Source organism: Tupaia chinensis, unplaced genomic scaffold (assembly GCF_000334495.1).
Source record: "Tupaia chinensis unplaced genomic scaffold, TupChi_1.0 Scaffold145367_1, whole genome shotgun sequence".
NCBI lineage: Eukaryota > Metazoa > Chordata > Mammalia > Scandentia > Tupaiidae > Tupaia > Tupaia belangeri.
The window spans coordinates 85,897-99,452 of NW_006205228.1; the positions used below are offsets into that span (position 1 = coordinate 85,897).

The 13,556-nt window shown below is 43.5% G+C and overlaps 1 protein-coding gene across 2 annotated transcripts in view; it reads right to left on the bottom strand.

Annotated features, from left to right (window-relative positions):
- Window positions 1-8,594: 8,594 nt before the first annotated feature.
- The window catches only part of SLC8A3 (solute carrier family 8 member A3), a 161,968-nt gene continuing 157,006 nt past the window's right edge, over window positions 8,595-13,556 (bottom strand). For both annotated transcript variants that reach the window (XM_006167951.2, XM_006167950.2), the window contains 2 exons: window positions 12,997-13,272; window positions 8,595-10,684 (listed from right to left, as the gene is read on the bottom strand). In XM_006167951.2, coding sequence (XP_006168013.1) covers window positions 10,308-10,684; window positions 12,997-13,272 — 653 coding nt within the window. In that variant the 3' untranslated portion in view covers window positions 8,595-10,307. The remainder of the gene's footprint in view (window positions 10,685-12,996; window positions 13,273-13,556) is intronic.

Consider the following 13,556-nt stretch of genomic DNA (forward strand, 5'->3'; position numbering starts at 1 on the left):
GCGTTTCAGACCCAGTAGCTTGAAAATCACACTCTGTGTGTGTGTGTGCCCAAGATCCCAGGAGGAGAATGGAGGGGAAGGGATTGCAGCGTGGCCATCCAGCCTGGATGATTTCTCACTTTCCCTCTCACTGCTCTGTCTCTCTCCGGTGAGCACATGTGCCCTTTTTAAGGTTAAATCCTAAAAAAGAAAACGTGGGACCCTAATTTGATAGGACCAATGTCCTTATTAGGAGAGGAAGAGACATCAGACCTCTCTCTCTCTCCACACAAATGGAAGGTCATGTGAGGATAGAGAGACGATGGCTGGCTGCAAGCTATGAAGAGATAGATGCATCACCAGGAACCAACTCTGACAGCACCTTGATCTTGAACTTTTAGCCTCTAGAACTGTGAGAAAATTAATTTCTGTTGTTGAAGACACTCAGTCTGTCATTTTGTCGCAGTACCCTGAGCAGACTAATAAAATAGCTCTCAGGATAAATATGGTTTTCTTCGTTTAGGCTAAGCTAGGACAGACACAAGGCTAGCATCTTTACTTGGTCCTGACCTTCATCCACCACTCCTATACATATATTCTTGTAAAACAGACACATCTCACTGTGATACTGACACACTGCATTGGTGTACACACAGTTAACCCTGTGCTTCCACATCAATGCACTCTTCGAGCCCTGTATGTGGATTACACCATTCTGTACTGTGTGATGTTCAATGTCTTCCCACTTCATGCTTCTGTCCAGAAAATCAGTTATTTCCACTGTGCAGGACTTCAGGAAGTACATTTAATTGTTCCCTTTGTCTTGAATTATGGGTCTACATGAACTCATATGCAGTGGGTGATGGGTGACTGGCTTATTGAGGACTTGAAAGAACCTAATGGGTGGAAAGGAAATTGGGAAAGATATGTACAGAATAAGGCCCACAGTGTGAAGAGGTTACTTCCCCACATAAGTGTCTCCCAGAGAACAACCAAGGTGGTAGATATTCTCAGTAATCATTTGAAATAAACGACTCATGCCATGAATACTCCCCCTAGTTGGCCTCACTTCATAGCCACCCTGACGCTTGTTCAATGGATCTATGTTTGAAATGGCATGGCAATGGGATGGAGTCTGTACTTGGGCCTGACAACATGGTGCCCCCTCATAAAGGCTCATTGGCTACTGTCATTAATGAGTGTATGAACTGCCAACAGCAGAATTAGTTGTTTGGCCACTGATACAGCAATATCTCTCAGGAATGGGAACAGCAGTTAGCCTAATGGCTATGTTGCTGAACTCCCATGTAGTCGACTGCGGTTCGAGTCCCAGACCCGGTGGCTTAAACTCATGCCGGGCACATGTGCGTGCGTGCCCATCATCCCAAGAAGAGAATGAAGGAGAAGGGATTGCAGTGTGGCCATCCCCCCTGGGGGGGTGAGTTCTTGCTTTCTGTCTCTCTGTCTCTCTCTCTGTCTTTCTGATGAGTGCACGTGCCCTATAGCAAAAAGTTCTCCAAAATTTTATATATACATACACATATATATATATATATAATATATATATCTCAGGAAGGTAAGTGGGTTATCTGGTGTCAGGTTGATTATGCTGGATCATTTGTACCATGGCAGAGGTAGCAGGGACTCTTCTCAAGACTGACTTAAATGTTGGGTATGGATTTGTCTTTCCTGCCTATAATATTTCTTCTGGTTTCATTATCTCCATTTATGGGCCCAGCATGCCTTATCCATTGTCATGGTATCTTTCACAACATTATCTCTGACCAAGGGCACTGATCTTACCACTTTTTCCATTACTTAAAGGTGGCTTGACACAATGGTGGAATGGCCTGAAACAGGCTGAACTACAGCACCAGCTAGATGAAAATACCTTATGATAGTAGGATTCTGTCCTACTGAATGCTTTCACTGAAAATAAATACACTGTTCTGTCTTCTCCATAATGGGATACATAGGTTTAGGGACCAGGGGAAAAAGATGGAGTGATTCCTGTCATTATTTTGCCTAATAATCCCACCGAAGGATTTTGCCTTCTGTTTCTATAGTCTTGGGCTCAGTAGGTGTGAAGATCCCAATGCTCAAGAAAGAAATGCTTCCACCAAAGGATACAGTTATGACTCTTTGAATTAGAAGCTAAGACTGCCCCCTAGCTATTTTGGGTTCACTGAGCTGGGTGAGGTGACTGTCCTACTTACTTGGGGGAAACTGGTATACTGTTACACAATGAGAATAAGAACTATGTTGAAAATTTGGGGATTCATGTGCTGTACTTTTCGTATTCCCAAGTTTGAAAATACTGGTCAGTGGAAAACTGAGTGACACACCAAGAGTTCAAGGTTTGGCTGAAGAACCTTATTCAGTTAAGATGTTGGCTAAGAGTAATGGGACATGGAATAGTTGGAAAAGATGACAGCATGGCATAGTAGAAGGTGCATGTATGGAGTCTACCACTTATTAGCTATGTAAGACTCATAATATTTTAGGATGCCCATAAATTTCTGTTCCCCAGGACTGAGGGGTTTCCTAGAGAGCAGGATTTCCATTGCTGAAACCAGAAAAGTCATACTATTTATGATCTTCACTTTGTTTTTCAAAACTCTGACAATAAATAATGACTGTCTTACATACCCAGTGGTTGCAGATGAAGATAATGAGCAGTTACGTTGGAATCTGGGATAAGTCTCGCTCTGCCACTTACTTATGGACAGATTGTTTAACTTCCCCAATTCGCCTCAGATTTTTTAACTCCCTCAATGCTTCACCTTTTTCTTCAGTCTTACAGGTTGTTTCTACTCCCATCACCTGCCTAACTTATTAGCATGAAAGGCCTGATCTGGCCTGCTGCCCCTTCACTCTTGCTTTGGCACTAGACATATCTGTCTTAATTCTCCACCATGCCTATGGATTAACCTGATTCGATGTCCGGATGACCACTCACTATCCCTCCAGGTCTTAACCTCCAAGTTTAGCATTTCTAGAGTGTATGGTAGTTGTTGAACACTATGGTAGTTGACTTTAAAATGGTTCATTTAATCTTCGCAACACTGTATTTTTAGATTAGGGAAATTGAGGCTCGGGAAGATACTTACTTACAATTCCAGAACAGGTAAAAATGGTAGCTTCAGGATTCAAAGCCTGAAGAGTGCTGGAAACAAGCCCCAAAACATGAAATGTCAAAATGCAATACTTCACGTCTCGATCCTGCAGGAAGTGTCATATGCACAAATGGCTACAGGGCCAAGCTGTTCACTTAAATAAGAGAGATGGGTTGGGTGAGCCGAGCGTGTAAACCCCGCGTACATGAGATGGCCCCTTACCAGATCTGCTGAATTGTGGCAATGTGAAAATGTTCACCCAGTGTGGCCAGAGAAGCCAAAATCCAGATTTTTACACAAAATATCTTAGTTTTAAAACATTGATAACTATTCCAGTTTTTGTAAAAGTACAGCATCGATCAGACACATCCAGTCCTCTGACCATTAAGTTTTAACTTCTTCCCCATAGTTATGGAAAGAGAAATTGACTGAGGTTCCAGGCAGAGGTGCTGATCATAGCAAAAGAATGAATAGCTACCATACATTGCAGAAGTATTCCCATTGGTGTCATGTGAAGTCGTTATAAAAATGACAGATAGACAACCAGTTCCTGTTGTATTTCCACTGAACTTGAGATATAGCAGAAAGGACTAAGATTAGAAATCAGAATCCAAAGATCTTGAGGTATCAAAATAGTTTACCTTGAGTTAACTATTTTGCAAATTTTTTAAAAAGAATGATGCAATACCACTTTTGAATATGTTTCCAAAGGAAATTAAATCTGTATCTTGAAGAGATATCTGTGCACCTATGTTCACTGCAGTATTATTCTCAGTAGCCAAAATATGGAAGAACCCAAATGTTCATCAATAGATAAATGGATAAAGAAATTGCGGTATATTTATGTAACAGAAAAAAAAAGAAGAAGAAGAAGAAAAGAAAAAATCCTGTCATTTCTTTTTTGTTTTTTGAAAGGTTTTTGCTATAGGACGCGTGCACTTGCCAGAGAGAGAGACATAGAGACAGAAAGCGAGAAATCACCCCCCAGGGGGGATGGTCACACCACAATCCCTTCTCCTCCATTCCCTTCTCGGGATCTTGGTCATGCACAGACACGCACCCGGCATGAATTTTAAGCCACTGGGTCCAGGACGCAAACCGCGGTTGACTACGTGGGAGTCCAGTGACATAGCCATTACGCTAACTGCTGGTTCCCAAATCCTGTCATTTCTAACAACATGGATGAGACCAAAAGGCATTATGCTAACTGAAATTGGCCAGGCACAGAAAAACAAATCCTTTGGTAATCTCAGTTATATGTGGAATTTACAAAAGCTAGAGTCAGAACAGAGAGTAGAACAGTGGTTTCCAGGGGCTGAGGTGGGGGAAGGGAAGAGCTGCTGATCAAAGGGTATCAACTTGCAGCTGTAAGATGAATATGTTCTCAGGACCCAATATACAGCACGGTGACTATAGTTAATATCAATGTATGGTATACTTGAAATTTGCTAAGAAAATAGATCTTAAACATTCTCAGAAAAAAAGGCAATAAGGTGATGACTATGATAATTAGCTTAATCATGGCAACATTTCACAATATGTGTGTTTATGTGTGTGTGTGTATATGTGTATATATATATATATATATATATATAAAACAAAACATCATGCTATATACCTTGAATGTGTATATTTTTGTCACTTGTACTTCAATAAAAATGTAATTAAAAAAGGAAAAGAAAGAATGATGAATTACATTCAAGCTTATGAGTAAATACTAAACTCATTTTTTATTAAGCCAATTTGATTCCCCTCTTCTCTGATTCCTTCTGAAAATTCCATAAATGCCACATGACACACTTACCAGGGCAGTTTTCCAGGAGACATTTTGGATACCCCTTCCTAAGAAGATGTCTTTGAACCAGCCCCTTTCTGGGGCTGAATGACTTTCCATCATTTATTGTCATTAGGTTCCTCTGGAAAATCACTTTACCACATCACTTTCCTTTTTGTAAATTTCCACCAGTCTTCCCTTGGCTTTTACTGGCTCTTACCATTCAGGTACCTCTAGAAATTGCTCCTTATTCAGAAAGGATGGAGATAAAGGGGAGGAGAAGAATCTTGTGTGAGGATGAGAGAACCAGGTGTTGGCTGGCTTTTTCCCGCCCTCTCTCCCTGGATGCTGGTTGCCTCTCTGAGGATTCTCATTGGCTATATCCAGGCTCCTATAAGTCTGATTGTTTGTTCTCGTGTTTGCTACAAGAGGTCATGATATTCTGGAAGAGTGGATTTGGAATCAGTAGACCTGTGTTTGCAGGGAAAGTAAAGAAACACCTACCTCTGTTCTTATCGGATTCAAACACACGTATGTGAAAGGCTTTTAGTAAATCATGAAAATCCATGTACACATAGGTGCTACAATTACTCTTGGCCATTTGTATTATTATAGAAATGTCTGTCTTTAGTCACAAAGGGACTGTGGCAGAGGCCAACATTCATTTTAAAAGAAACTCATCCTCTGTCATATAGAGTGTCTGGCCAAAAGGATATTTTCCAGTCTCATATGCATTTGGATAGATTAAAGTGACTAGCTTTTCCTAATAGAATGTGAACCAAAGTGATTAAATATTACTTTAAGACCAGGGCAATTGGAAATGCAGGTGTCTTCTCTAATTTTCTTCCCACCAGCTGCTCAATGAAGAGGACGCCAAAGCCAAAGAGGCTGGCAGAGTTACAAAGTGGCAGGAAACTGAGTCATGAATTCATCACGTGGAAAAAAGCCATCTCTGACCATAGATTATTATGTAAGAATAATCTTTCACTTTGTTAAGCCACTGAAATATTGCAGTTTATTAGAGCAGCTATCATTATCCTAATAATGAATGAGTCAAAGGGATAGGAATGTTGTGGCTCAGTTGGTAAAAAGTACTGAGAGTGAGCATGTACGTGATGGCTGGCGATGTCTTCTTCCTAGTGGCTAACACATAGGCCACAGGGTCAAGGGATTACAGAGGGACATCTACAATGCTATGTCAATAGGTCATCAGGCAACTTGATTGGTACATCAATGCACGTGCATACACACACACTCACACACACACACACACACACACACACACGTTCACAATGGTGTTCTGGAATACCATTGTTAAAGCTACAGTAATGAGTTTCCAAGGCCATCTATTAGAACCTCTCTTAGAGTTCAAGAAACTGGCATCCAAACAGGAGATGGATTGGCTTGAGTCGACGGACCCAGTTTGTGGGTGGCATTTAGATTAGTATCCATGTCTTTAGATTCCTAGTTTGCTCCTTTCAACTCCCTCCTCATTCTCTATGGTTTATCCCAGCTTCTTTCCTGACAAAGCCGAACATCTGGATAATCCGTAAGTGACTCAAAAAAAGGGAGAGATAAGCACAAATGGATTTTGTGGGTTTTTTTGTATCTACCTTTTAATCAGCTAAAAGGCATTTTTCATTTCCAACTTAGTGGCTAACAACAACAAAAAATGGAATAAGTCTTTTAAACAAACCCTTCTCCACATTTTTTTCTTTTTTTTGGAGAGGTTTTTGCTATAGGGCGTGCACTCGCCAAAAAGACAGAGAGAGACAGAGAGACAGAAAGCGAGAAATCACCCCCCAGGGGGGATAGCCATGCTGCAATCCCTTCTCCTCCATTCTCCTCTCAGGATCTTGGGCACACATGTACATGTGCCTGGTGTGAGTTTAAGCCACCAGGTCTGGGACTCAAACTGCAGTTGACTACATGGGAGCCCAGCAACATAGCCATTATTCCAACTGCGGGTCTCAGGATCTACCTACCTTTTATTTTTTAATTATTTATTTTATTTATTCATTCATTTATTTTATAATTTGACCAGAGAGAGACAGAGGGTGAGAGAGAGAGGAAGTGAGAAAGCAAGCCACCAGATTCAGGACTTGAACCCTGGTCAGCCATGTGGTAGTGTCCAGCGCCTTAACCACCATGCCACCTGCTGGTCCCCAGGATCTACCTACTTTTATCCTTCCTTCTGAACTCTGTACTCCAGCTGGCCAGCCTCTGACTTTTTCTTTTTAACCATTATTATTATTTTTTAAATTTGCTAGAGAGAGAAAGAGGGGCAGGTGGGAGTGAGAAGCAAGCCACCAGGTCTGGGACTCAAATCACAGCTGGTCATGTGGGAGTCCAGTGACTTAACCATCATCCCCCGACCAGCCCCCAAGTCATAGGAGCCCATCACAACTCCTATTACTTTACCTGTTTTTCTCTGTGTCTTTGAGCATACTGTTTCCTTTTTGTCTGTCCTTCAATATCAAACATTCCCACTAAAATAAATCACTGTTCTTCCTTTTAAATGTTCCTTAAATGTTACAATCTCTGTAAAGACGTTCCCAGTTCTTTCGGGCAGAGTCTGTGTTTTTCATTGTGTTCCCATGGTACTCTGTTTATGATACCCTCAGAGCACTCGCAGCATACAACTGTCATTTTCATTGCACCTTGGTGTTCTCATGCTTTGTAAGCTCCTCCCCATTGCTTAGCTTTTGGAAGGGTCAATAGCATCCACAATGTGATCACAACCCTCCTTTCCTTACCTGAGTTGTTTGGGCCAGGAATGACTACCCAACACATAGCAACCAGGTCACAGGAACCCCAGCCACCATAGCAACCTTCTACAAAGGATTCTGCCTTCTGGGAATGGCTGCCTGGGGATGGGGGATGGGCCATATTCTCTCAATCAAGAATTTGCTTTCAGAGAGAAAGAGGGAAGTTGCAGTTAGTTGTGGGGATGGAGCTGTGAGGTTACAATATTGGGTCAGGGCTGATGGCTGAGCTGAATCATGAGTAGGAAAAGCAAAGCAGGAGGAGCACCTTGGGAGATGGAGGAAGAGACCAGGCCCAGGGGGTAGAGGGAAGCAAGGAGGAGAGAGACCATGAGGTTTTGGTGAGGTGGAGAGAATGGCCTCAGTTCCTGGGGGCTTTCAGGCTTTTGTGGCCTAGCTGTGCTTTTTGCCTTGGCCTCTACAAGATCCCCCTCCCAGGCCTTTATAGTATTACCCTCCAACATTCCTCTGTACTAGTTTAACGTGACTCTGTTTCTTGTAACTAAAAGAACCTTGATTAAAAGAAGTTGTACACCTCCCCAGAGATGTCACCAGAGTGTAGCTCAATGCATGGAAGGTGCTCAAAATATGTTTGTTGGATGAATAATAAATAAACAAAGGAATAAATATACATTTACTGGTAATAAATACAGGACACTTTTCCCACTTACCTTTCTACTACAAAATATTCTTCCCCTTTAATCATCACAGCTCCTATGACTTATGCCCTATAGCTTTTTAAAGTCCAGGATTTGACAGGTGGCATTTCCCTGAAGCATTTTTGCTCAAAAAAATACCAAGTCTGGCACATTGGCACCTGAGTGTGATAGGAGACGACACCTTCACCTCAATCGCATCTGCTTTCAGCAAAAACCAAAGTGGTTTCCTGGACCTTTTACTTAAGAAACACAGGGGGAAACAAGCTATATGTAGAGAGATGTAGTATAGCTTTTATTTTTTTTTAAACCAACCCAACATTTCCACTGGCAACTGCCAACATAGCTTATGACACAAGCACAGTTTCTTTTTTAGTTATTTTTTTCTTAAAAAATGTGTTTAAAATTAAACAGGTGTTTTTTGTTTTTAATTTCTTCCCCCCCCCCTTAGAAAATGTATTTATGTCAATGCAGAAAGCCTAAAGACCTGTGAGTAGTTTTGTGGTGAAGTCGTGTGTGTGTGTGTGTGTGTGTGTGTGTGTGTGTTTTAAAGCCAGGTCCTTTCAAAAGTTGTTGGGAAAAGGTCTACAGGGCATGGTGATCTCTTTTTCCTATAAATCCAGGCTCCATGGGATTATGGCAATTAAGACTGCTCTTCTTGGGGCAAGAAGACATACCCCCACAGACTGAACAAAAATCTTCATAAGGTTTAAAAACAAGGAGGAACACGGAAGAAACAAGGAATTCCAGTTCCTGTCTTGTAAAATTGCTTTCAACATGCCTCAAGGAACCAGGAGAGGTGGAAGGAGCCCCTTGTTCTCTTATAAACCTCTTAAGTTTTTGCATCACTTCAAGAAATATAGTCAGCCCTCCTAGTATGGTGCATTAGGAAGTGAGGGGGTGGTGAGCTGACATTTCTCAGAAATGCTGGCATTTTAAATACAACCTTTCCTCTTCAAAATCCTACTGGTTGGACATCCCCTCTCTCCTGCCTCAGATACAAAGGCAAAGATATGCAGGATGGCACGTAGCACTCTTGTTTCTCCCGCTGCCCTTTGTCATCATATCCTCTTCCTATTTTTGTCCCTGATGTCCCACCCGGTGAGTCTTTCTGCAGAAGCATGCACATATAGACACTGACACCACAGACATACAGAGTTGGAAAGGCGTAAGCAGGGAAAAGGACAATCTTTTTTTTTTTCCACTCAATTTTGATGAGCATAGAAAGTTCCTCCTGCTCCGACTGAAACCCTTGTTCTTTAGTGCCCCGTGTTTGTATGTGAGCTCACTCCAGCCCAAATGCTGTAAGTCCTCCAAAGAACTCAGAGGAATAAAGAAGATGGGGGCAGGACCTTGATGGAGCCTAGAGACAGCTGTTACCCTGTGAGAGTGGGAAGGCGTGTCTGAAAACTCATGCCTCATCTGTCGCTCAGACCTGGAATTTCCTCATGGCACCTTTGTCACTAACTTCAGAAAGAAAAGACAAAACGAAACAATAAGCAAAGCCCAATGAGAAAACAAAAGCACCCACAATAATGATTACAATGAAAAGAGAAGCCCCAACCAGCCACATGGATATGACTCATTTTCACGCCTTGCCAGCTGAGTGAGAGAGCAGTGATGTATCGCACTGGATAGACAAGGAGAAACCCTGCCCCAGAAAAACCAGAGGCAAAGGATCATCAGAAGGTGGAATAGCAGGAGGTAAAAGGGTCTGACCCTTGTGATGGGCCAGGGACAAGATTGGGAAGGTAGGGTGGAGGTGGATTTGTTGCTGTTGTTAGTTTGTATTTTATTAAATACTTTGTAAAGTGGGAGTTTCCTCCATTCTGTTTGATTGATTAAGACTCTGCCCTTTCAGTTCCCTGCCAGGGCCTAGGTCGGGTGAAGTTCCTGGGGCTCGGGTCCTGATGCTGCCTCTCCAGGGCTGCTCATCCTGGAGAGGCCACTGGTGGGGAAGTGCCCTTCTCGTAGGAGAAGTCCTAGGCCTGCCCTGCTGGAGGCCTTGTTCTGTGGCTCAGAACCCCTTGATGTAGCAGTAGGCCTCCAGCGTGGCAAACAGTATGTAGAGGAGCCACAGGCTCACAAAGAGCCAAGTTGTGGCTAACTTGCAGCCGCGGGGGCCACCGAGCTCCCCGCCCAGATGGGGCCGCCGTCGGTACAAGAGCACACTGATGCACACAAACGCAAAGATGGTGAAGAGGGTGACGGAGAAGGCCAGCGTGCCAGCTGACACGTGGAACTCCTGTCCCTGCAGGGCCCAGTAGATGGCGGCCACGGACCAGGCCAGGCCAATGCCCAGGAAGACGTTGACGGCATTGCTGCCAGTGACGTTGCCAATGGAGGCATCTGCGTACACATCCTGGAGGGCAGCAGCTTTGCTGGCAAATGTATCTGTAAAGGGTAGAGACAAATGGAAGCTGGTGAAAGGCTCAATTGTGGAGGAACTGTTTTTGAGAAGGCCCAGAAAGCAGCTCAAGTTGGTGGACTGGGCTCAAGAAAGAAAGGTAAGGGCTGAGTCAAGCCATGTAGCCTTGGGCAAGTCATGGCCCTGGTCTGGGCTTTCTGTTCCTCATCTGTAGGAATTGGAAAGATTCCTAAGGGTCTTTCCAGGCCTGATATTTACCAAAGGGGTTAACTGCTCTCCTTTATGTTTTCTGTCAGGGAAGTCTGCCATCCCATAATATTTCCCCAGGGAACCTTGACATTCTGGGTAGCTGCTTGGAGTAGATATTTGGTTATAACTATCATATGGAGATCTTAACACTGACAGTAAATGAGCAATGTTGACAGGCCCAGCAGTGGGCCAGGTGCTGAATTTATGGGGATAGAGGACATGCCAGGGAACCATGATGGGGACATGTAGAGTGAACTACAGACCTAGGAAGACAGAGTTCTGTCTCTGGAGTTGATCTATGGATTACAGAGTTTCACAGGGTGTCTGACTTTAGATCTTGGCACAGGTTTGTAGGCCCAGAGCAGACTACAAGGAACAACTTTTTCATTGTATAGGTAAGGATAATGAGGGTCAAGTAATTTCCCAATGGTCACATGGGAAGTTAGCTAGAGACTTGACTCTAAAATCTATAAGGGCCCTTTCCTACATCCAAAGAGCTTCAACCAAAGCCACAAAATCAGAGGAGTGGACCACAATGCAACCTCCCTGAAGCCTCTAGTGCTGTCAGCTGTCCTCTGGACCCACTGCTAGGACTTGGAAGTGCTCCAACCAGTTTCCTGCCAGCCTTGTCCTAGCTTGCCTCATTGGTGACAATTTTCTCAGATCGCCAAAGAAAACCTCTTGCACTTTCTTGTCTGTGACCTTGCTTTTTTGCCTCTGATCCTCTGCCGTTTTACCCCCACATCTGTCCTTTTCCCCATATCCGTTCCAGCCCTCTGGTAGTTCAGGTCCCTCAAGGCCTGGAGAGCAGATATCACAGGGCATCTCATCTACAAAGCCTTTCCTGGATCAGCTATCTGATTTCCTACCACCTGATGTCGCTCCATGGTAGCCAAACCTTTGACATCACGAATGCATGAATAATCCCCCTGTTTTGAGCTGGGGCTTTAGGAAGAGGTTTGGCTACAATGTGAAAGAGATTCAGCTACTCCCCAGCGGGGTCTGTTTTCTTGGGATGAGGAAGGGTTTCTTGGTCTTTGCAGCAGAGTCCCATCTGGTGAGATTCAGCCTAACTTCCTGTAAGAGGATTTCCTCTGTGTCTTCCTAGGGCATTTGGCATGCCAGCTCCCTGGCAGAAGTTCACCCTGGGTACCTCAACTGAATTAAGTAAGGAATTAAGTAATGAGGCCTCTTCTACCTGCTAACTCCCACTTGCCATTCAGGCCCAGTTACAACGTCCTTTGGATCCTGACCCCAGTTTGCCCAGGGTCCCCTTGTACAACACCTGTATTTTTCTTTATAAGATTTATTGAGACCATTATAATCATCTACAGTAGTTAACTATAGTATCCTTCACTAGATTCTAAACTCCACGTAAAGGAAGCATGTCTTGGTTGCCTCTCGTTATAGTTCCAGGAACTAGTACAACATTGTATCAGGCATCATAAATGCTCAGGAAATAGTTATCTAATAAATGAATAAATTGGTGCCTACTTCTATTTGTCTCTGGGTGTTTATCAGAAAAGAAAAAGAGTATGCAGTTCATCACATGAAAGGACAAGAGCCTGCTAACCTTCCTTTGCCTATCCTGCTAAGAGACACTTTGTACTCAGAGGTGTCCTTCTAAGCAGAGGAGGCCAAGAATACTTGTGGGCATTTGTACTGTGACATCTTCAAGCAGGCTAATACTTAGCATCTCAGAGCCTGCCAGAGGTAAACAGAGGAAGAACAGTATCTATATTCTTTGAATTATATTGTGGTCTATTCATACAATGTAGAGGTTAAGAAACTGGGCCACTTGGACAGGTGATGACCTCTACTTCCCTATTTGAGTTTTGGTGAGCACTGCAGGGGTAAAACATGTACACTGCTTAGCAAACACAGTGCTTGTCACATTGAAAATGTTCAAGAAATGTTAGCTATCATCTTAATATCATCATTGATCCCTTTAGCCGACTTGTGTACCTTAAGGGCAGGGGCTCTGTTAAGCTTTGATCTGAGATGGCGAGGGAGTTCGTGGGGCAGAGTGTGGGAGTCACTTGAACCATATAGTATCCTCTGTGGAAACTCAAGCACCTCTCACTCTCACCTGGCACGGAGGTGCCAAATGCCACGAAAACAACAGCTGTGACCGAATCCTTGAGACCAATGGTGCAGCCGAAGTGGGAGGCCAAATCCCCGATTATGGCGGTAAGCATTCCAATAATGAGAATGGAGACGACGAAGCAGGCCCAGCCATGGCAGTACTCTGTGGGAGGCACACAGGCAAACAGCACCTTCCAGAAGACCGTCAGGAAGTGCATGACGTAGTCAAAGCAGGACGGCAGCCTCTCCTCCCCTGACTCATCTTCATCCTCGTCCCCTGCTGAAGGCAAGGAAGACAGGTCTGAGAAAGGGCAGCAAGGTCAGAGCCTCAAAAGTCAAGTCTAGGGGCCAGCAGGTGGCATGGTGGTTAAGGTGCTGGACACTCCCACATGGCCGACCACGGTTCGAGTCCCGGACCTGGTGGCTTGCTTTCTCACTTTCCCTCTCTCTGTGTGTGTGTGTCTCTCTCTAGTCAAATAAAAAAAAATAAATAAAATAAAGAGTAGATAAATAAATAAATAATTCAAAAAAAAAAAAAAAAAAAGAGTGGATAAAAAAATAAAA